At 38.5% G+C, this 25,393-nt stretch overlaps 1 protein-coding gene across 3 annotated transcripts in view; it reads right to left on the bottom strand.

The window, feature by feature from the left end:
- LOC128741366 (uncharacterized) overlaps window positions 1-25,393 on the bottom strand; it is a 106,686-nt gene that overhangs the window by 35,431 nt on the left and 45,862 nt on the right. For all 3 annotated transcript variants that reach the window (XR_008412211.1, XM_053837142.1, XM_053837143.1), the window contains exon 2: window positions 10,368-10,470. Coding sequence is in view for 2 of the 3 variants with exons in the window: in XM_053837142.1 (XP_053693117.1) it covers window positions 10,368-10,466 (99 nt within the window). In the remaining variant the exon portion in view is untranslated. The remainder of the gene's footprint in view (window positions 1-10,367; window positions 10,471-25,393) is intronic.

The raw sequence follows: 25,393 nt of genomic DNA on the forward strand, positions 1-25,393 counted from the left end.
CGATATCATGTATAATTCCAAGTAAATTACTCTTAATTACTCCAAATTTAAGTCCAAATTGAAATCCAATTTTAGGTTCAATTTCCAATTCAATTTTAACTGAATCTTCTAACCCAAATTAGTCCAAATTTAAGTCTAATTAAATGTCCTATGTTAAGTCCAATTTCATTTTTAACTCTAGTCCAGCTCCAAGTATAATTTCTAATCAAATTTCCAATTGTTCCCTTGTTTATAATCCGATTATACCCGAACGTCCGGAGTTTTCAGCCTAATTGGCCGGTGTATTGATAAAAGATTCGCCATCCTACGATTACTCAATTTTCCGGGTCAAAACATTCTTCTGAAAGGTCGAGTGCCTCATCTTTTGTTTATGTTTGTGCACATTATAGCTGTATGACAGGGTAAGCGCAAGTTGCGAGAGACAACAAAGTTGATAATCTTAACGTTATGCTTCTGAATTGCTTTGAAATAATTTCGCAAATAAAATAAGTATAGTCGAAAACAGGAAACCTTTAGCGCAAGACTAAGATAAAAATCATTTCATCAAACGATAGTTTGATATTCACAGTAATCAGAGCACTAAACTGCTGTTACAGCAGTTTATCACCTTAGTATTCTTCTATTCACTTCGGTGCTCGCAGATTTGTAGATTATCGCACGAACAAGTTAACGGGCACCACCACGGGGACGAAGGGTTGTCTTTATTTGTAACCACCCATCGGTAAACATTTACACTCCCTACCCCATAATCATAGCCAACCCCATTCATTATAAATCGCGCAGAAATCGGTAGTAGTAGGTGACGAATGCTCAACGAGTCGTGAAAAATAAACATCTGGTTTGCGTTCAACCTGCTGGCTGGCTTGCTTGTGAGGATTAGCACTTCCATTTCATTCAGGGTATTCTTGGTGGCTTGATTGTGCTACTGAAATAATAGTTGGATAATGGCTGTTACTAACTAGCATGGTAGCTACGAATTCGAAATTACTCGTTTAAGCAAAAGTTAATCGCAAGCAAGTATATTAATTGAAATCTGAACACGTACCGTCCAAAATTTCCAAAGAAAACAGTAGTGCAAATTGTGTTTACGATGAGAAAACATGGGATAGAATTGAGCCAAGGTTGGGCAGTATTCCATCAGATTTCTCTTGGGAAAATAGTGAAAATGTTGTTGCTTTGTTCTAGACGTATTGCATTTACTAGCTTTGCTTCAACTAGGAGTGCGTGGTGACAACATTGATAGATGGACATTACACGTTTGCCGTGACAGACTGTGAATTTTTTTTTTGGAAGTGTAAAATCGATTTTAAGGATTAGAGTCAATGAATGTATTAATAATTTTGAAAATCACAGTATACGATTGATCATTCGAAAACATTTTTTAGTCTCTAAAAACATAGAGCTCTCTCGATTTCCTCAATAATGTGTGCACTACAAAAGTTGTGAGCAAGCGTTTATTTGCGTCAAACTTCGAAACTAAAAACAATCAACAGTACACAACGATATTTTTTATAACTAATTAGCAATTTAAACAATCAAGCTCAGATGATATTTTACCTTCATGCAACGAGCATGTGTTAATTCTCATTATCTACAATGGAGGTAGAAAGTCTAACATTCCAACGTATGTATTCATTATTTTAGTTTCCCAAAAAGAAAAACAACTCGAGACAAACCAGCCATCGTCGGTCGTCGATGTAGCACTAGAACCTTCCGTAACGGAAAGGTTACATCGGACCGAAATTTGTTTACCCTACACCCGGAGCAATTTTGCAGATTACCCGTTTCGGTAGTAAAGCAACACTGGTCAGCACCAATGAGAGAACTGTGAATAAATGTCATTTACAGGTGTATCATCTGTTTTGGGGGCTTGTTTGCTATAACAACAACATAATTCTATTCAACAGAAACTACATATAGTGCATGTGGTTGACATTTTAAATATGGCAAGGGTACATACATTGTTGATCATCACAAACTTTAGCCGCAGGTGCTTTAATTACGCATTGTCGTGTATTATTAAATCTGACAAAACCATTTTTAACACATTATTTAACATGAATTCGGATAAGAATTCGGTTTAGTTATTTGTAATGATATTATTCATTGTTCACTATAGGGAAACTCAAACCGATAATCGTAAAATCGTACTATCTATTTTTTTCTTTTACCCAAAGCTGTCTGTTTTGGAAAGCTAAAATGCTGTTTGTCCTTCCCCGCAGATGGAGCCCAGACCCTCTGTTCTCCGAGTTTTGACAGCTATACATATTAACGATGTGTTTTCGTAACAGTTATTATGCATTGCTATTTGTGTTTCTCCCTGATAAAACTCCCAACGGGCAAAATATCACACAGAATCGTGTGTTAAGCTTGCATTGCTTTTGTTCCCTGCTGCACCCAGACGGAGTATACATTAGGTTATCATAAGTGACACACCACCAGACGGGGTTCCTTTTGACATTTTTCGGTATATTTAAACTTTAACCTAAAATTTTTCACACTGTAAGTTACTCACTGCAGTACATGTGGTAATGCGGGGCAGGGATGGCACGCACAGTTGTGATTCGATTTTACTCTTTCGACTGTACCGCCTCAGCCAAGCATAATTTCAACAAGTTATATATGAGTCACTCTAAGAGTTAATTATAATTTATATTATTGCTGAAGTTGCTTGATCTTTAATAATTGCTGTTTTGTAAGGCTGCTACCCCATTGGTAGCAAGACGAGTGTTATTTTTGCTACCAACGCTATCACAGCCTTATAGCATCATCACTACTTACAAGAAGTATAACAATCTCTAGTTCAGCAGTATTGTAGATTATAACTACCTAACACTATAACAGTTCTATACACAAGTTTTGAAAATTCTGCTTGGCTAAGGCGGTACAGTCGATCGGATCGTTATTGAGAACTTTTTTAACCGGGCTGTCGTCCGACATCCTCACGACATGCCCAGCCCATCGCAGGCGACCGATTTTTGCGGTGTGTGCGATGGGTGGTTCCCTAAGGTGCTGATACAATTCATGGTTCGTTCGCCTCCTGCACGTTCCGTCTTCCATCTGCACTCCGCCGTAGATGGTGCACAACACCTTCCGTTCGAAAACACTAAGGGCGCGTTGGTCCTCCACGAGCATAGTCCATGCATCATCGCCGTAAAGGACTACCGCTCTAATAAGCGTCTTGTAGATTGTTAACTTCGTACGATGGCGAATTTTGTTCGATCGCAGCGTCCTACGGAGTACAAAATTGGCACCATTTCCTGTCATAATGCGTCTTTGTATTTCTCTGCTGGTGTCGTTGTCTGCGGTAACCAGTGAGCCCAGATACACGAACTCTTCTACCACCTCGATTTCATCACCGTCTAAATGAGTCCGGGGAGGGAGGTCAGGATTCACTTCTCTAGAACCTCTTCCTTTCATGTATTTTGTTTTCGATACATTAATGACAAGTCCAAGCCGTTTGGCTTCAGCTTTTAGTCCGATGTACGTTTCCGCCATCCTCTCAAAGGTGCGTGTAATGATGTCAACGTCGTCAGCGAAACCAAGAAGCTGGGTGGACTTCGTGAATATCGTGCCACTCGTGTCTATCCCCGCTCTTCTTATCACACCCTCCAAAGCGATGTTGAACAGCAAACATGAAAGCCCATCACCTTGCCGTAACCCTCTTCGAGATTCAAAGGGACTCGAGACTGCCCCTGATACTCGAACAACACACATTACTCGATCCATCGTCGCCTTGACCAATCGCGTTGGTTTATCCGGAAATCCGTAGTAGTGCATAATCTGTCATAGCTGATCTTGATCGATCGTGTCATACGCCGATTTGAAGTCGATGAATAAATGATGCGTGGGCACGCTATATTCGCGACATTTCTGCAACATTTGCCGAATCGCGAAATCTGATCCGTGGTGGCACGGGCACTCATGAATCCCGCTTGATATTGCCCCACGAACTCCTTTGCAAATGGTGATAATCGACGACATAAAAGTTGGGAGAGTACCTTATAGGCGGCGTTCAACAGTGTGATTGCGCGGTAATTACAACAATCCAACTTGTGGCCCTTTTTGTAGATCGGTCAAACGATGACTTCCGTCCACTCCTCCGGTAGTAGCTCCTCCTCCCAAATCTTGACAATGACCCAGTGCAGCGCTCTATAGCCAGTGCGTAACCACCGTATTTCAGCAGCTCGCCGGGTAGCTGATCAGCCCCAGCCACCTCCTCGACATCGCTATCTTGGTCTACAGAGTTTGACAATACCCCCATTAAGTTGGACCCCTCACTATTGTACCCCAAACAACAATGGCCGTCGCATTGATTTTCTATGAAGTGATTTCCCGCCCAGTGTTTTCGACGTTTCAGTTTCAGTCACAGAAAAATGGCGACGTGCCGGGGGGTCGGCCCCAGCCGTTTTGTTGTTTTTCAGCCGACCGATCTCTTCTGCTACCTCCTGGAGGTCGGGAGCTGGTATTCTGTCGTCTTCTACACGTGCTCCAAGATCTATTGCCATATCGTCACCTTCATGTTCAGCTACATCGCTGTTAAAGTGCTCGCCATAATACTGCTTCCACCCCTCGATCACCTCACGTTAGTTCTTGAGAAGATTACCGTCTGAGTCCCGATACATATCGGCCTGAGGTACCGTGACCGCACCTAATTCTGCGCAGCTCCTAATTCTGCGCATTTTTCTTTATATAAGTATTTTTTAGCATTGTGCATAACTATGATCATTGCGTTATTTTTTTATAAATGTCTGTTGAATATTACGCCATTATTCACAAACGGGCCATAATATTTGAGAGCGAAATAATTTAACGTGAAACATAAAGTATTTTTTATGGCAGAAAACATCGTCGTTAGCAGCAACGCTAAGATTATCCTTCTAGAAAATTAACAAATTTATGATCGAAATTCTTTGCAATGATCAAATTAGCCAGCATAATTAGAAAGAATAATTAGTTTTAGACAAAAAGAGTAATTGCATGCATTGCTTTCCTTAGAAAAATGCGATGCAATAATGCGCAGATTTAGGCACAGATTTTTTATTCATGTGCCAAATTCTGCGCAGTAATGTATCCTACAAAGAAATTACGAAAGAATACGCAACCGCACCCAAATGGCTGAGGTATAGAGGCATGAAAATTCAAGTAGAATCTTTAACTTGCATTGATTGGAATCCTGTGCTGTGTCTCGGGGTCCGAACCTACGAGCGCCAGTTCATGAAACCATGTCTTCTTTTTTTTGTCCAACCTCATGGGGCTGTCAGTGAGTGGAGAAGTGATTTCTATATGAAAACATAATTTTTAGTATTAATCTAAAGTGTAATGTTAAGTATGCAGAAAACCCGAATCAATTCGCCCTTAACATTATCGAGAATAAAATATTTAAAATGAGGCAATCAAAATGATAACAATATTCCTTTGCTACCCGGACAGCACAAGAAGGCCGGATCATGGATTTATTTATGGTAATAGCTAATGTCGGATTTTTTGGTGTGATTTCAGCGTATAAAGACCTAAACAGTATGGCAGGAGTATTTATTTTCACTTTTTGGGTGCGCAGAATTAGGAGCAAACATGCGCAGAATTAGGAACATGGACAAGAAAGTGCGCAGAATTAGGCACCGTGGATAAGTTTACAAAACGAAAAATATACTCAATTGTTAGTCGACTTATAATTCTATATTTTTTACCAGATATTATAGATCGTAGCACTACACGTTGCTGCTATCTACGTTGTTAATTTAAATCTAGAATACTTAGAATAGCGGAAGAATCATAAAAATGTCTTAACTGCGCAGAATATGGTACGTTCACGGTACATAGCCTTTGTGCGAGCGGTTTAACTCCTCGTAGAACTTCCGTTTATCGTTAGCACGGTACAGTTTTTCCATCGCCTCGTGATCGCGTTCGTTCTCGTTGACGCTTTTTTCTCCGGAAGACCGAGTTTTGCCTGTTCCGTGCTTATTTATAACGCTCCACATTCGCCTTCGTACGGTGTTGCAGCATTCTCGCACGTGCTGCATTCTTCTCCTGCACTAATTGCTCACAGTCATTGTCGAACCAATCGACTTTTCAGTTCGGTTATATTGAATGTAATTTGACAACAACATCGGCTAGATAATTTCATTATCCGTAAGAATGTTTCTATTTTTCTCTATCCATAGGAAGGTTTTTATTCTTCTATGTTTCTACTATACTATTTTCTTAGTTAATCAACGTGGTTTTTAAGCGTAATAACAAATTTTCTTACATGTTTCTCGATTTCGCATTCATCAAATGATTTTCTAGTCAAAATGAGAAAGCTGATTTACAAAAAAAACTTTCACCAAACGTTAGATGCAAATCAATTGGTTCTATGGGTTTCGCAGCATTGATGGAAACTTACTATGCTCAATGAATGAATAAAATTGGGTCTTTCTAACACAAATTGCCAATAAATTCGTAGTTTCAATAATTGGAAGTACGTATGACACTCCTTCGAATTTATTTGCACACCTGTTTTGCTTGTCCTAACCCCTGTTTTTCTGCAACGCCGATTTGACAGTTCAACACACTCCGCAGTGTTGCTTTTTGTTTATCAATGCAAGCGGTGGGAGCCGTAGTTTTCCGTGTCGGGGTTTTTCCCGTTTTCACCGTTTATTGCGAGGTTTCTGGTAGATACTAAATGATAGATGTTCTACCGGACCATGTATTTCAGATGACCGCTCTTTACAGCAGGCACAGGTTATGTTGTGTGGCAAGCTTTAAGCTGCGAAAGCATTATAGTTTAGAATAAATTGTCACGTTAAGTTAAGTAGTAACTTACAAATTTCGGTCTTCCAATTAGTTTTAAGTAGAACAATTTTAATTAAGATCAAATTTAGGTAAATGTAATCAATTTTAACGTTAGATAATATAATCAAATTTTAACTCTTTTAATTTCACTCAATGCCGTGTCCTTCTTACTCGCTGCTCATCGAAAGAGTGTCGAAAATTCTCCTAGATGGAAGTTACCTCACATGTAGTTTTACTGTCAACAGATATTTTGCGCTGTGGCGCGGTATTAGAGCAGTGCACTCAGTATCAACATAGAGGTAATCCTAAAGTGTTTGACAAACGGAGACTGCACACCCCCCTTGCTAAGCGAGCGACGTAGGGTAAAGCACCGGTTTTAAGCAGTCTAAGCGGGTCACTGATTGTTTTACCTTATTACAAGCGATGGGTTGACTAAGTGATATCCCCCACCATACGCATACCAATCTTCTTGCTATCGTTAGTTCTTCAAGCTGTTACCATTGAAAGACACTATTGTTGAGCTAAACCTTTGATTTTCCGCTTTAAAAGTTGGAGCGGTGGAACTAATTTTGATCAGACCGAACATATTTTCACCCTCACGTCCCCGTAAAAAATCCCTCGAACTTTTCCCCCTATTCAGTAAGTTCGCGTTCCTATCCGCGACCTACTAATCGACATCTGATGCGTAATCGGCATAGCGTATCGGCATAGATGCGTGAAATGCCATCTGTCTAAATTGTTTATCGGGGCATACACTCACCGCACCGTTCGGCAAACGGTATTCGTCGTCTTTTTTATTCTGTAGTGTTCTTATGGGAAACTGCGAGTTTGAGCTCTCACTCGCTGTTCATAAGGATGGTGTGAGAACAAAAGAGGTAAACATAGCAGTACACACGGTCCAACTCAGAACAGTGTTGTCAAAGCAAATAACATTGAAACACATCCTGGCTTCATTAAATCACTGAGAAAATCTTCGAAAATTATTGAAAAAGTTGTCTTTTCTGTTGTTTTTAATAAAGAAAAATTAATTATGAACATACATTTCTCTTGAAAGTATTGAACCACGTTGGAGGTTTCAGTTAATTTCAAACCTATAATTCTTATTTCCAGTACCGAAACAGTGTCTTGGCAACACGATAGTTCATCAGCTATGCTGCAGCTGCTGCTACTGGTGAACAGGTTCCGTCAATTCAGAATTTGTTTTCAGTTTTGTTATAAAATAATAAAACTTTCGGCTAGTGACAAAGCCTTAGATAATAGAAAAAAAGATAGTGAATAATATGGGATGTGACAATTGAGTGCTTGACTTTTAGAGTGGTTGTAATCAGTGCTGAAAAATGTGATGGATTCGTTAGTAGCGAGGTGGCGATTGCCTTCAGCAGCTGATAAATGTACGTTTTTGGACAACAATTTTTAGTTCATCATATTTCTTGTCGGAAACCCAGTAAGTTGTGTTTGTGTGAATTAAATCTATGGTTAAGTGATTTGTGAAGATGTTCCTATCAAAAGATTTTGAAAATATGAATAAAAAAGTGCTCATTTATTTTCAACTGATTAAAATAGGTGACACTGCTTAACTCGTTCCTTACCCTATCTCCAAACTCCACCATCTGGTGAGTTGGGTTATTTACAAGCACAAACTGTAACTTCGATCGAGGAAGAGGCTCGATCTATTATAATCGAACCACCGAATTGAGTGTTTTAATCTAACCAGATGGTGGAGTTTGAAAATACGTCGCTCGCTTAACAAGAGGGTTGTGCAGTCTCCTTTTGTCCAGTGCCTCTATGGTTCAAAGGTACATTAGTACCAGCTAGCCACATGCCATGGCGGGTGTTGTGTGTTCGAATTCGGTTATAATCCCAGATTATAGCTTGGTTCGACCCATGCATCTTCCAGCATTGGACAAAAAGCGTAGCTACTAATAATCCTCCTCCTTTCACCCCTTTCCGCTTTTCTTCTCCACTCTCAAATTCCATTCAAAAAAAGTTTCAAAAAAAGTAATAAGAGTAACAAATGAAATAGAAGACTGCAGTTTTCATTGTATAAGTTTCTAAACTTAATATTTCAATTTAAAGTTTCCATACTTTTCTGGGATAACAATGAGATCAGAAATATGCACATTTCTTAAGTTGACGAAAATGTTGAAAATGTTGTTTTGGAAACAACAAGAACAGAAGATACCGAACAGTACATCTGTAGGGCAATGGGCACACTTCCCCAACACAGATATCAAAGTGGCATAAGTTTAATCTTCGTAAAGACTGTTCGATCTATTGGAATGAGAAGACTTTTCCACTTTTTATGACGGCAATTGTCAATGACTATGTATTCAATTAAATGGCAAACTGGAAACGAACCAATAATTTAAAGCAGCTAAATAACTTTTAACATCTCTTGATCATATGCAAAATATAATGTATGAGTCCCAAAGAATAAGGAAAGGAGAAGTTCTATGCAAATCTCTGACAATTTTCCAGAAATCTGTTATATCTATTTTATCGGAAAACAAAACCTGTTTGTTGATAAGCTATAAACTATGCAATAAAGTTTATTCCATCATTTATAATGAATTATTTTTGTATAAAAGATATTCTACAGATTAGAACAATAGAATTTCATTAGAATTTCATTAGAATTTCAAGTTCAATTTTAATCTTTCAACGCCCACGTGTTGATTCCGTAGCCCGTGAACTCAAGTTTATATAACTGTAATTTTGTATTACTTCCACTTCAGAAAATAGTCCGCATTATACATAGACCAAAGTGATATCCTAAAAGTAAATCGTGTTTCACAACTGTCATTCGAAAACGTTCTCCATTTAAAGTCGTTAACTTGTCAAACTAATTAGGAAGTCGTAAATTCGCTGCATCTTTTTAGGACCAGGAGAACAAATCTAACGGCTTGTCGCCAGCAACTCATTAGAAAATCACAGAATTGTCCTTGTAATGCAAACGTAACCTCTATTTAAAAGTTCTCAGCATTTTAATGACACGTGACTGAGAATAAACGCCTCGTGCGGCCCGACCCATTTCGGATTGTCTCGCTGAACGGTATACCTAGATATTTACTAAAGAAAGCTTTCCAAGTATTGTATATCGTATATGTAAGTCGAGCATTTGTTGCTGTGAACAATACAGTGGAAGCTATGACTGCTATATAAATAAACTGAGCTTCAATTATAACAAACTGCACAATAAGTCGTTTTTTTAAATCAATTACATATGATCGTTGCTTTCATGCCAATCACTCTTTCCCGTATTTCCGGTCAGCCATATTTAAATATGAATAAATTCAAGGAGTCGGCTACACGTTGTTCAATTAATCGCAGACAAAACAGAAATGTCAGACCTACCACTTCATAAATTATTTTAAAGCTCGGAACAAGCCGGCTTTGTTCATGCGTTGACTGAACTGAACTAAAACAAACAAAAGTCAATCACTTTTCGAAGTTGGTTGACGGCCTGCAAGTTAATTTCCATTAATTCAATACATGTCAAGTTGGGATTTTTCTGCGCTTTAAAGAGGGGAATCGACAAGGCAAAATACTCCGTTTAAAGACACTAATTGCTGACCTCAACGGCACCCACTCACCTGTAAGATCCTGGTATCGGTGTACGGTTCTGCCGCTACCTGTTGACTGACGTACAGCAGCGCTGTCACCAGAGACCAGAGCCACAGCGTGGCTTTCATGTTTCTGTGGAATAAATAAACATACGAGTGCGGTGATGAATAGCAAGGCCGAATGGTGGTTGAAAAATTAATTAATTACAGGCACAGTCGCTGTTCCAACTGGGACAACACAATTAAATTAAAGGTAAGCGCTGATATCTTCCCAATTAACGGTTAAACCAGACAATTAAGAAGGTAATTACGGAAGGTTCTTTGTTATGCTTCTAAATAAGTGATTTCAGAATAATTCTGAGAAATTGGAATACGCAAATTTTGACGAAAAAAAGTGTATTGAAGCGTCAAAAGTACGAATAAACATTTTAACGATGTCTTTTTGCATTAGAGCTAGTTATATGCTTTACCAAACACGTATGTGTAAGGATACGGTCAGACAAAATCGTCACACTTCGTTGACAACAATTTCCACCGTAGTTGTTTGTCACACCATGAATCGGATAACGAGCGAATAATCGTATTCGTGTTTGGCTTCAATGGTAATAGAAGGCAAATGCTTCCGATGGGTGGCTGTAACCTGTTGCCAAACGATAAATTCAGTAAACAGGTGCGAATAGTGAAATCGGAGAAATGTTTACGCGCGCATACCGACTGGTGTTAACAGTCCAATTTAACATAATCACTAACCGGAAGGGGCTAAACAGCGTCATACGTATCCGCATCGATGAAAAATTAATCGATCGGGACATCATTCATATAAGGTTTTAATTGATGAATCGCTAAACTATACCGAGCAATATTTGGTAAAAAATAATTATTTAATATGACGAATATACATAACAGAACGTATTGCGTCATATAATATGACTCTTTTATGAAAAGTTTCAGAGAAAAATTGAAATAATTTAGCAATAATCTTCAAGAACCGAAAGTAAACTGAAGTTTATGGGCAATACACTACCGGTAAACCGTGAAAAAGCACAACTAGGAGAGGCGTTCCGTCACTAACGATGAAAAACAATAATAACTAGGCATTTAAAATCTTTAATTTGACTTTGAAGTTTTCGAAAAAATCGAAAAGGTAAAATATAGCAACAAAAACAGCTGTAGAATTGCTTTGCTACTTTAAAGTTGTATATGCTGAACATTAAGCTGCACGATTCAGTATTTCTAAAACAAACAGCATGTTATTTACAACTAGATCCATACCTAATTTAATTTTATTGTCTAAATTTAGAAACGCCTGTCATAAAATTAGTTTTAGGAAAAATCGAATCGAGAAGGGTTGGATAAACTGGCTCGTTTTTAGCAATTTGATAACCGACGACGCTTCTCTTAGCAATAGAAAACCACCCAAAACGACCGCATAGAATTAAATTATCGGCTGGCCGCTTAGGAAATTTGATTTCTAGCAATACCCAAAGGACGCAATCTCACTACATACCCGGTTGTGATTACGTAAAATTGTTCCTCTAAGCTATTTTTTGATACCTATTGTGTCCTTGTCTAGTTGTGATCTTTTTATAGCTTGAAAACTTCCTGTCTGATAAAGAAAAAAAAACGCGAAACATGATGAATATCGTGAAATCATGTCACTGCGTGTTGCTTTCTAATAAGGTGGGTTAGTTGTCTTTAACTATTTATGAGTTTCTTGCCTTACCTTTATGACTTTCTTGCCTTAGGTTTGGGAAATAAATCTACAGCAGTCATTTGACGCAACATAAATTTGCTAATAACTCAAGGGAGCAACCTGGTTGGTTATATCTAGGCTAAGAATTAGTTCTCTAATATTGGCTCCAGAGGACTGACCGTCGTGGTCTGTGCACCACCACAGAAAACCTACGGAAAAATTACGGTCGAATTTCCGCAACGCATACAAAATCGTAACCATGCAATATACGATTCCCACGGGTTACTGTGTTGATGTATTCATTGTTTCTGTCAAAAATATGTATTTTCAATAAATCAGGTGCCCGTTAGCTGAACGGCGTGTCTTATATGTTTTTCTTCAATCCTGCTGATTTTTGAAAATTTTCTCGATCATACAGCTTAAAAATACCGAATAAAAGTGGTTTGAGATGACAAAGACAAGGGAAAGAAAGCAGGAATTTGTAATTCGAAAAATCAGGTCAATAGGTTCAATAATCGAATCGAATCGATCGAATAAACAAGCTATTTGGTTTTTCATTGTATAGGTTAATTTTTCCGATGAAAAAAGTTTTATTGGAATGGCGCGATGGATAAATTGCCGGGATTGAAGAAAACCGCGGTTATGTATGGACGCTTTTGTACTACTAATTAAAAAAAAATTCTTTGAAAGGTGTTTAATATTTATATTAATTAATAGAAAAAATATTTATATTATTGAAATATAAATTGTGATAGCGGTAGGTAACAACTGATTCTACAGCGGATGTGATTTGGTGGGCGAGAACTGCGGATTGTGGCTGGTAAAATAGGACACCATACGAACCGTTGCTTTTCAAGAGATGGCGCTTTTCTAGTGGTAGTAAAATCAAAATTTCTCACTTACTTATGTTTACCTACCTGAAAAACAATCACTAATCCTATTTTATTTGTGGTACAGTAACTCTGTTATACTTAATTTTCATGACTTCTGCCTAATTTTGATAAAAACAAACATTTCCTATACCTTTCCATAGCACCTTACTACCAGTCATCCGAGAGCCCTCAAAAACTAAAGCCCTATAAAGATACATTTATAGGGCCGTATGAAAAACCTGGCCGAGAACCAGGAGATGATATGTTGGCGACATTTCAATTCGAAGAAATTAAATTTCGCAACATCAACGCAATAAATAAAAACAATGTTTACCAATTATTTATACAACTTGAATTAAAAATTGAAAGAAAACACTATTGTGAAGCAGGTTTGGTAATAAAATAACTTAAAAAATATATATGGTTAATTTTATTAAAGAAAGAAAGTGTATTTATACTTATCGGAACAGTCTATAATTGTCCACTTAAAAGGGTTACTTCAACTACACTCAAAAAAATCAGCACGTCAAGTTTATGTGAATACATAGGTAATTCTCATCCATCACACTTTTCATGTAGCATTCACGTGAATTGTTGGTAACTCGCACTCATACTAACCAGTTTACGTGCGATCCCAGTAAGTTGTATCAATTTTCCCTTTAACTAGTACATGGAGCTCACGTAAGTTGCTGTACAGAAGTTCACATGATTTTTCACGTGGATGCGACGTGCCGATTTTTTTGAGTGTAGGAATGTTCCCTGGCTTCAACGAGGAATGTTTGATAATGCTTTCTATTTATCAATGGCAAATGCCATGAAGGAAAGACAATTTGATGACTGGATAGTCGAATGGGTCCACAGTATGCTCACACGTAGGCAAATCACCTCGGAGCTGGGAGGGATGTCAACAACGGTGAATGCAACAAAAGGTTGTCCACAAGGAGGGGTTCTCTCACCCCTGCTCTGGTCATTTCTGGTTGGTGATCTTCTGAGAAGCTTAGAGGCAAAAGGTTTCAAAGTTGCAGGTTTTGCTGATGATTTGGTCATCATGGTTCGTGAGAAATTCGACGACGTGATATCGGATAGAATGCAGAGAGCCTTCAACTCTATACTGTCTTGGGGTAGTAAAGAAGGTCTGGGCATCAATCCCTCAAAAACAACAATTGTTCCTTTCACTAGGAAGAAGAAACTGAAGTTACAACCTCTATATCTTGGAGAAGAAAAAATTAAATGTAGCGCTTCAGTTAAATACCTGGGAGTAATCCTAGATGCTAAACTTATAGATAATTAGCAATGCAAATACTGCCCTATGGGTATGTTCTAGAATGGTAGGAAAAACATGGGGCCTCAAACCAAAATATCTGGAGCTATGGGAGACTGGCCAACAGTCTTCCAGGCAGAGATAACAGCTATAATAGAACGTACAAACTTCTGTACTTACTACTTATTCAGCCAAGAGCCGGAGTGGCTCCTGCCGTATCAAGAATTTCTCCCCATTGTACTCGGTCCTGGATTACTCGTCGCCAATTCGTTGCGCGTCTCGACACACGCAAGTCAGCTTCAACCCGGACGAGCCATCGTGCACATTGAGCCCCTTCATTCCTGGTGCCGGTGGGGTTCTTGAAGAGAACGGATTTCACTATACAGTCGTCCCGCATCCTTGCGACGTGGCCGGCCCACCGTAGTCTCCCAACTTTCGCCAGGTGTACGATGGGAATCTCTCCAAGCAGTGGCTGTAGCTCGTAATGCATACGTCTCCGCCACTCTCCGCTTTCCGTTTGTACTCCGCCAAAAATAGTCCGCAACACCTTTCGTTCAAAAACGGCAAGTGCTCGTATGTCTTCCGTAGGCAAAGTTACTGTCTCAAGTCCGTAGAGGACTAGCGGTCTGATTAGCGTTTTGTACATCGTCAGTTTTGTGCGGCGGCGTATGCTCCTAGATCGAAACGTCTTGCGGAGGGAAAAGTAGGCTCGATTTCCAGCTTGAATGCGTCGTTGGATCTCCTTACTCGTATTATTGTCTGCGGTGACCAGATATCCCAAATGTATGAACTTATCAACCACTTCCAGTTCATCGCCGTCAATAGTCACTGTCCGTGGGAGGCAAAAGTTACTTTCTCGGGAGCCTCTTCCTACCATATATTTGGTTTTCGCATTAATATGTAACTCTATCCTTCTAGCCTCCGTTTTTAGTCTGTCTCCGCCGTCCCACGGTTTCTAGTAATGAGGTCGAGGTCGTCTGCAAAGGCTAGGAGTTGGCTACTCTTGCTGAAGATCGTTCCTCTCGTTTCGATGCCCGCTCGCCGGATCACACCTTCAATAGCGATATTGAATAACTAACTCTCCACATACGAGTCCAGATCCATTTTGCGGAATCTCTGACTGTGTGCTGAAGGGTGAGCTGAAACAATGGGAGATCCGAACAGTCATGGGCAATTGGATGGCCATACAATTGCTCAAACAATCAAAAAAAATTATAACGCCGAGTATTAAGGTTAGTCAAAATTACTGAGTGTCAATAAGAGAGATCTCAGTACGCTTACCGATCTTGTGACAGGACATTGTCCGACTAAATATCATCTTCGGAATCTAGGTTTCGTACAAGATGATATTTGTCGCCTGTGTAATGCTGAGAATGAAACCGCGGAACACTTGTTCTACAATTGTGGAGGACTAATAGGACGCAGACTGCAGTATCTAAAAAAGGACTTACTGAAGCCTAGAGAGACCTGGTTTGCGTCATCGACCAGGGTAACAAGGTACATAAACCAAGTTATCCCGTATTGGCACCTGTCTCGCTCCAGCAACCAGTCTATCACTTCCTCAATAAGTGATAGGTAAGCTTGAAGCGTACAGCAAAAGAAATAAACGGGGCATATCACAATAGTTCAAAATAATGGATGCAGTGGTAAGAGTACCCAACAGAAAAGGATGCCAACAAGGAGCGATATAACATTTAGTATTGAAATCCATTCTACGATACTCCGTTGGTTTCCCGGCACATACCGCTAACAGGGAACTATTTTCTAGAGAATATCCACAGGACCAGCTTCGAACAGCATAATAATCACTATTTTTGCAAAAAAAAAAACAAAATATGTCTTTAAACTTTAAAAAACAAAATCAATTATTATTTTTTTATTTCAGATTTTGATTCTGCAATCTTTTCCGCTTATTTTGATACTAAATTTGTAACGATCCGACCACGGGAAGTGGCCGAAAAACGATCATACACATAAGCATTCCAGTGCGGCGTGGAACAACTTCGGCGAAATAAAACGCCGCTCCTGGAAAACCACGATTTTCAAACTTTATGTACCGTTTTCTCAGAAACTACACAACATATTGGAACAAACTTTTTTTTGTTTTGTTGGTAGTAGCTTGGCAAAGATTTTTGTAACTTTTGAGGTTTGTAAACGAAACACAGCCAGAGAAAAAAGAAAAAGAAGGCAAAATGTTATTTTTTCAGGCATATCTTTTTCTTCATTTTCGTTTTTCTCAAGCTGTGACCATAGAGCTAGATCGACCATAGAGTGTCTCAGACTTCAAGTGTTAGTCATCTTAGACTATTTCAAAGGTTCTTTTCGCCATTAGGTTTTTTTAGACTATTCTCATGTTTTTTTAGTCTTGACCTTGAAAGGCGGTCATACATATAAATTAATATGTTTTGAAACGGTGGTTCTACAAGTAATGAAGGGACGGTAGGGGAAAGAAATGAAAATTTTTGGTGAAGGAGTGGAAAGAGCGGAAAGGTGAGGGGGGGTATTGGTAGATACCATCCCTTCATCAGTTGTAGAACCACCGTTTCAAAAAAGTTTTTTTTAATTAAGTTGGAATAACGTCCAATTTTCAATACCTTGGTTTTGTTTGATAGCTTTGACAGTGATTTTCAAAAAATCATAAATTGAATTGTGACTTTTTATAAAATCCATGTGTGAAAACGCTTATGTCTTTTCTGCGATTTTAACGAAAACAGAATCCTTCACTTAAGCTACGTCGAAAGTTGCCTGCAAATCTGAGAAGGACGTGCAAGATTTGTTATTTTTTTTGCAAATTTTACTCAAAAGTGATAAAAACAACGAATCCGAACCGTTAATTCGATCCGTTACCTCCAGAGGTAATCATAACAGGTCACAAGTCGCTAGGTACGGTGTTCTTTCGCTACCTGTTTGGCAGAGATTCCAGTTCCACGGGAATTTACGGTTTTTACGTTAATACAGATCCGCAAACAAAATCTACGGAAATCAGTATAATCTCTGCTCTTCATTCTCCGTCTATCCACTACCTTTCACAAAAAAGTAATTTAAAAATTTCGAACTTTTATTCGTGTTGAATACGGCTAATGGCAGTTATAGACAACGTTTAATCTGGCATCTCTTCGTAGTTGGGATGGATTACTTTATCAACAACTCATTCTACATAGATTTCATCAGTTTAATCACAAGTTGTAGTGCAAACCAGAGTGAACCTAGCCGGTATGGAGTCATCGTGGAGTGAGCCGTATGCCAACCTACCGATTCATATTTTCGAGAAGATTTTTCAACAACTGAGTGTTCCAGATCAGCTACGTGCTTCAGTGGTTTGCAAAAAATGGAATTTGGTATTATTTAGTTCGCAAAAGTGTTTACGTGAAGCTCTTTCCGTGAGAGCGTATCGATTCGTAACGGACAGCATATTGGTGATAGATGATAAAATGATCCAGCACAGTAAAAGGGAATTTCAGAGCATATGTTTTCCAAAAACCTACAGATGGAGGCGGCTCGATTGGGATAAAATGATCGCTATAATCGATTTTCTTGAAAGTCGACGTCACATTCTGTCGGCCAAGATAGCAGGCTTCTGCCACCTGCATCTGACGATGCCGAGTTCAATGCACTTGTTAGGTAGAAGCTTGCCTTTTCTACAACATTTAGATATCAACGTTAGCTTTATCGGTATCGATTCCGATGACTGGTCAGCGATATTTCAGAATTTATGTAATTTAAATACCCTCACCATGCACTGCGGTCACAGTAAGGCTATCGTTGCCGTCCAGAGTAACTGTGTCAATCTCACTAAGTTGAAATTGATAAAATGTATTCTGACTGTAAATAATCTGCAGGTTTTTGACTTTCCTGAACTTCAAGAATTGGTCATTGATGAAATGGACATTATTTCGGACGATATCTCAACTATACCGAGATTTACTCATCAAGTTGATCTGCCAAAACTAAAACAACTCACAGTGCTGCTCACAGATAGCGCCGCTATTAGTGCTACCCGGCTGCGCCTGGTGTTTCATGCTCCCATTCTAGAGAGTATTACTGCGTCGTACACGGCCCTCCAGACAGTCGACATCGTCGAACCAAGCCTCGTTCGCTCACTGACGATGATTTTTATCGATTGCAAGACTGCTGCTATAAATACTGAGGTGTCGACTAGGCGATGGTTGGGCACTCTAGACTACCAACCACTTCCCGAAGTTATTGCAAACCCGGATCAATTGTGGTTGGCAAGGATTGAGCATCACTTTAGTATTACACGTTGGTACAGCAAGCTGGAGCATCTAACCATTCATTCAGGTATTGCAGCGCCCTTTATGTCTAAAGTATTGCCGTTAGTTGCGCTTCACTGTCCAAAGCTTAAGCAACTATCAACAGATCAATCAATCAGTTCGGATTTGCTGACGTCTTTCGCTGGGCGGAATGTTCAGTTGCAGTTGCACAGAGTAGAGCTTACAAGACGTAACTGGTCAGTGTATGAACATATAGAATTATATCCTTTTAAAACCCGTTGTCTCAGTCGCCTTATAGCTTCTGCTCAACTACAAGACTGTTTCGATGACGTATTTGATGAATAGAGTTTCCTCTAGCATTGAATTTACATTATATTTTAGTACAAAGTTGCTACAAATGAGTCGTAATTATCCTGATTATGGTACACATGATAAAGACAAGACATGACAAAGTAAGACAAATCAATCGTCATGCAAAACGATCCGTTGCCGCAGAACCAGTCAGCAGAAATAAAGTTGGTAGCAACAATGTAAGCTTTATCGACATCATTTAAAAATTGGTTTGATTTGATCCATTGAAGTTAGAACATTACCAAGCAAAAGGTACAATACCAAAAAGGGCGTAATTGCTACGGCTAATGTTAGGACGTTCTTTATTAAAAACAGTTCGATTCAAAATATACTGAAGAATGCTATAATATTGTTTATATGTGTTAATTTTTTTACAAATAAATGAAATTTGAAAAATGCCTCAGAAGTTTTTCCTTGAAGATCCTATTTTGAGAAGAATGCTCCATGACAAATTCTATCACTTCCTGAATGTTGCCTACAAAGTGCTTTACCCTGAGACGCGACGGGTCAACTCGTAGCTGATTTTTAGACCAGCCGATGATTGGCCGAATTGGACTCAGCCGTGTTGTCAAGAACAACATATTCATAACTTTTGCTAAAAGGATCAGTCGGCAATGGACCAAATCTTCACCCTGCGGCAGATCCTCCCAAAGTACCCCGAATTTCAAGTTCCCTCGTATTACTTCGAGGTACGATGCTGCTCTAACAAGCCAGTCGTCGTATGTTCGAATCTCGGCTAGGCGGTCCTGCTATATTAGAGTCAGTAGGATTGTTGCACTAGCCTCGTAAGTGTCCTGTACTCTAACAGCCGGCCGCGAAGTCTGTCGATAAAGAAGGGTCAAGTCTTAGAAAGTCCTCTAAGCCCAAGGCTTTGCTTTGCTATGTGATAGTGTAAATCGACAAGAGCTTTGGAAAATCCTGGACGTAAACGTCTTTCCGGGGAAGCTTACTAGACTTATCATGGCAACGACAGATGGGACCCAGTGCTGTGTGAGATTTTTGGGTGGATTGTCGGACCCATTCGAATCTCGCAGGGGATTTCGATAAGGAGATGGTCTTTACGCTTCCTGTCTGCTACTTACATTGCGCTTGAAGGTGTTATAAGATGCGCGGCGATTCACATGCCAGGCACTATTATAAAAAATTCAGTAAATTTATCCGCTTTGAAGACTAGAAAAACTGGCGTCTTCATCAAAATAAGGTATTCGACAACATAACCTCCTTGCATAGAATATTGCAAGCTCTATCAGCATCCTCTACTGATCTTAGATTGAGAAATATTTTTGGATGACGGTGGAATTAAAAAGCATAGGGTGTAATCTGAGTAAAACTGACACTGCGAGTAAACCCGACACCACTCGATTTTTTAAGTTATAAACTGTTTTTTGCAAATTGTGTAATGCATTCTGTTTACACCGTTTACAACAAACAGCAAAACAAGACCAATCAGCAATGAAGAAACAGTCCTTGTAAAATTTCGCAAGTCGAATTTAAGAGTTTAAGCAGGAAAAATGTGTAATATTTGAAGCTTTTTGATTATTCTTTAGTCTATTTTGTAAACATGCAGGCGATTTTTTCGTTTATTGCTGCTCTAAACCTAAATTTTGAGTCAATTCGGGGTAAAATCGACACTTTTAGGCAGGGTAAAACCGACACAGGCTTTGTGCTTCTAGATAGTATGTGTTTAAATTTTTATGCGGTTATTTTTATGTTTTGGCTTTGTGCTTCTAGATAGTATGTGTTTAAATTTTTATGCGGTTATTTTTATGTTTTGGTAAAAAACTGAGAGTCTGGGCAGAAAAACAAGTGAAGAATATTTCAAAGTACTTTTGATCGTTGAATTAAAAAAGACGAGTTCAAAGATAAATAAAAAAATACGGGGGAAGGAGGAGAGGGGATTGATTCTTCCTCGCTGTCGCTAGGCGTACTATAGACACCTATCCAAAGAATCACAATTTTTTTAAGAAAAGATTTCACTTGATATATATGAGGTGTCAGTTTTAGCCTGACAAGGTGTCGAGCTTACCCGCACTGCTGCTTGTTACAGAGTTTTGTTTTTCATTATATACCAAAAACTTTCGAAATATGTATCTAATAAATCTCGTGGAATGAAGGATTTAAAGTTAAACTAAGATTCTGGGAGGTTTGTTGGACAATAATTGACATGCAAATATGGAATTGGGAAAATTGTTAGGGTGTCGGTTTTGCCCCTACAGTTCCCCTATGTCGTCAAAGTATATGAGAATAAGTAATGGTCCTAAAATAATTCGCTGTGGAACTCCGGACTCGTTGCAAAAGCAACTTGATTCGGTTGAATTAAGCTTAACGGAGAGATTATGATTTGTTAACGGGACATAAACGACCAGAAATTTTGGAAAAATCATTATTTTTACTTTTGTTTTATTTCAGATTTTGATTCTGCAGTCTTTTCCGCTTATTTTGATACTAAATTTGTAACGATGCGACCACGGGAAGTGACCGAAAAACGATCATACACATAAGCATTCCAGTGCGGCGTGGAACAACTTCGGCGAAATAAAACGCCGCTCCTGGAAAACCACGATTTTCAAACTTTATGTACCTTTTTCTCAGAAACTACACAACGTATTAAAACAAACTTTTTTTTTGTTTTGTTGGTAGTAGCTTGGCAAAGACGTTTATAACTTTTGAGATTTGTAAACGTAACACAGTCAGAGAAAAAAGAAAAAGACAGAATTTTATTTTTTCAGCCATCTTTTCTTCTTCTTTTTCGTTTTTCTCACGCTGTGTTTCGGTTACAAACCTCAAAAGTTATAAAAGTCTTTGCCAAGCTACTACCAACAAAACAAAAAAAAGTTTGTTCCAATACGTTGTGTAGTTTCTGAGAAAAAGGTACATAAAGTTTGAAAATCGTGTTTTTCCAGGAGCGGCGTTTTATTCCGCCGAAGTTGTTCCACGCTGCACTGGAATGGCGCTATTTTTCCACAATTAATTTACTCATCGCAGAAATACCAGCGTGTTAAATTGACAACTCCAGACTTTCACTTTTAGGAATTTAGTTTATTATGCATTAAATTGATTAGAGACTAACAACTTTTATGAGCAATTCAGAAAAATATTATTTTGTGAACGATTTGCACACAAGTCTTCAAAATGGAAGCAAATTGTAAACAGAGGCCATTAATGCATTTGTTAAGTTTGACATAAATTTTTGGGATATTTTTTCTACCACTAAGTTTATATTCTTTGAGTAGTAGAAAATCAAAATGGTGGAGAGTGACTCAAACTACAATTAAGTATGCATATCACTCGAATCAAAATTCAAAAAGCTTGGTGTTAATTTTAATCAAAATAAACTCAATTATTTTGCCATTTTCACATACCTTACCGAATAAATTTTTCTAACTACTTAATTATTTAGTCGTTTCATCCTAAAATCCACTCACTTATACTGACTTAACTTCACCGAACTTCATTTTTAGACTAGCAGCCGTCAAAACAGCAACTGTACTGATATAACAGCTGGATACGGTGGAGATGTCATTCGTAAAATGAATAATATTGTTTAATTCAATTATCGTCCAATCTGCCAATCCATAGTTATTCAATTAACACTTTGACCGCAAATAAATACGGTTTCTAATGCAAAGCGGTCACTTTGAGGCGTTGAGTGCCTGAAAAGAGATTCCATGTTGCCATGCCGTCTACGTCATTTGGAGAACCGAGATCACCTGTTTAAGTAAACTTTCTTATGTCAGAATGATTATCAGCTGAATCTTGCTCGTAAATAGTTATTGGGTTTATTGCTAATTGTCACACCTACTTCTAGAATGTTTTAAAAGTACAAATTGAGTTTATTTAGTAAGAGCTAACGAGGTCGTAAGGTCATTTGTGGATAGTTACCACAAAAAGCAAAGCCGTGGGGTTGAACGTCCTTTCTTTATCGACAGGCCGACTATTAGAGTACAGCACAGTTGCGGGGCTAGTGTAAAAATCCTACTGACTCTATCTAGCAGCACAAAGTTGACAAAGTTCTACCGCTAGAACATTAACATTTAACCAAAAAATATAAGTTTCGTAAGAAGTGCGAAATCACTTTTTACATCGCCCAGCTAGCTTTGAGGTACGATGCTGGTCTAACAAGCCAGTCGTCGCATGTTAGAATCTCGGCTAGGCGGTGCTTGCTAGTTAGAGTCAGTAGGATTGTTGCACTGGCCCCGTAATTTTCCTGTACTCTAACAGCCGGCTGCGAAGTCTGTCGATAAAGAAGGGTAATGTCTAAAGACGGTATAAACCCATGGCTTTGCTTTTAAGAAGTGCGAAATTCGTTTCGTGCCAAAAGGCTGACTAGTTGCAGATATAATTCAGTAGCAGAAAATTTCAAACATGAGTCGAGGAAATTACTTCATCTGTGGTGTAAAGCTCTTCAAAACTGTTTTTCTTATCAATAAGTTCCTAATATAGAAGTGTCAAAATTTAAATATAGTTTTGGTTTTGATCCTGAGTGGAGCCCTCCCACACATCATCATCCGATCAGAGCAGTTCTTTTTTCATCGAGGAATCATCTAAAATTATCCATTTGAATAAATAACAGCTCTCTTCGTTGACCTGACCTGATACTTCCTTTGATGTGAACCGATAGTGAAATATACGATTCTACATGAGTTTTGATTGAACCTGTAAACAAACACAGGTAGCTCGGGGGCGACAGCCTTCTGCCCTCGCTATGCTCTAATGATTGCGCTCTGGCTGTGCTTATTTCTCCCGGCTTTGAAGTGACGGAAAGCGATAGGATACTATCGGCAGCGGCGTAATGGGCAGAAAGCAAATGTTTACGATAAACTTTCTCCCAGGAGATGTTCCAGTCTGATTAGGCGTGTCAAAATGCGAGTTCCATTTGATGCCCAGCTCACTGGAATCGAAAAGGAACCCAGCTCACTGGAACGGGAAAAGTTATAGCGCAGTGAAAAATCATTCTTTCCTGTCTTGAGCATTGAGCAAACTCATCAACGGGCTATTTTAGTAATTTAATTATTGAACCAGATACTTTAGCATAATCTAAGCCTTCGGTATCCCAGTTTCCTATTGAGCGTTGCATGGGCGGTTGATACTACAAAGTTTAGCTCCTAGGAAAGCTGAAGGCCGGAGGCACTAATTTGATCAATCTGTTATCAATTTCGATTCTCGTGTTATGAACGTGAGTGAGATTAGGCGGTGTGTTTTGCGAAGGTGCGGGTTCCTTCGTTTGTCTTAACTATCTTTTATTAAATAAATTCAGTTTCGAATTATTAGACATTCTTTTAATCAACGACCAAATAAGTGAACGTTGTAGATGGTAATGATTCTCTCACTCAAAAATTTATGCGCCCGATTAGACCAAAATAAGTTCATATACTCTACCTTTTTCTATAATTATTAGCGTTAATCGTGTGCCATAAATTAATCTATTTACGTAACAAGATAAGTGCGTTTGTTTAGTTTTGTTCACGTACGACATCTCGTGAATTGTGTGGGTTGATTATAAATTAACATTTTCGAAGTAAGGCTCGGTATGTAGCACCTATCTTCGTGGTTTGTCTGTTGCTGTCAATGACATCAGTCATAAACAAAAAAACGGAATGGAAAATTGCTCATTCGTGTGATGATAAGATAATACCACAAGCCAATTGCAACTAAGTGCTGGAAGCACTAGTATATAGCCGAAATCTCAATGGATTACTGACCTTACGTATAGGAATATATTGAAATCTACCCGTACACGTGACAACTGTCGAAAATTCGTCTATACAGGATCGATAAATAACTCGTATCACTTGTCGTAACGTCAACTTTTATAGATATAATAAATTTTATCTTCCCCATGCTTGTGCACACGAGCGAAGCGAAGCAGTAGGTGTGTTAAGAGATTATGCTTCATTTTGTAGCGGTTTTCCGACACTGAAATTTTTGTTTGATCATCTTACGCTTCGGCATCTGTTCAAATTTACTGGCAAATTTGTATTAATATTATTGAGCATATTGACAGAAGCAGATCGAATCCTTCACGACCCAGCTAGATTAAACACGCTATTGAAAACAATTTGAAAATGATTTGCTTTTTTCTAGTATACCAGGTTTACACGTTGCTAGTATTAAATAGCATAAAAAATCTATTGATTACTTTGAACTTTAAACTTTGAAAATGTCAAAGTATTGGTCAATTTAGGCCTAACCATTTCGATTCATCATTCGAGTTCTAAAAACGACAGAATCTATACAATCATGCAGTACACGGAAAGAAATTTGATTCCGATGCCATCAATGAAATCATGAAATCATAAAGTTTGAATTGCTGTCAAATCATGACTAAACTGCCATATCGGGCAGCACAAAATCATGAATATTAGTTCATGATTTCGCGTCGTGTTGTACTGTAAGAAGCTGGTGATATCATGATTATTATTCATGGTGTATTTTCATAAACCATAAGCTAGAATCCTGGAATCATGAGTCATATTGCTCGTTTCAGAGATCAAATTTCTATCCGTGTATTATGTCATTAACTTATATTTTCATTTTTCTTTTCTTTTTTCTAACGACGTATAGCAGTCGGCTTTACTTTTCTGTTGGGGAAGAATAAATGTTTAGTGCGAGAAATGTAGATTCAGGCAAACTGAAAATTCTTGATA

Source organism: Sabethes cyaneus, chromosome 3, assembly GCF_943734655.1.
Source record: "Sabethes cyaneus chromosome 3, idSabCyanKW18_F2, whole genome shotgun sequence".
Taxonomy (NCBI): domain Eukaryota; kingdom Metazoa; phylum Arthropoda; class Insecta; order Diptera; family Culicidae; genus Sabethes; species Sabethes cyaneus.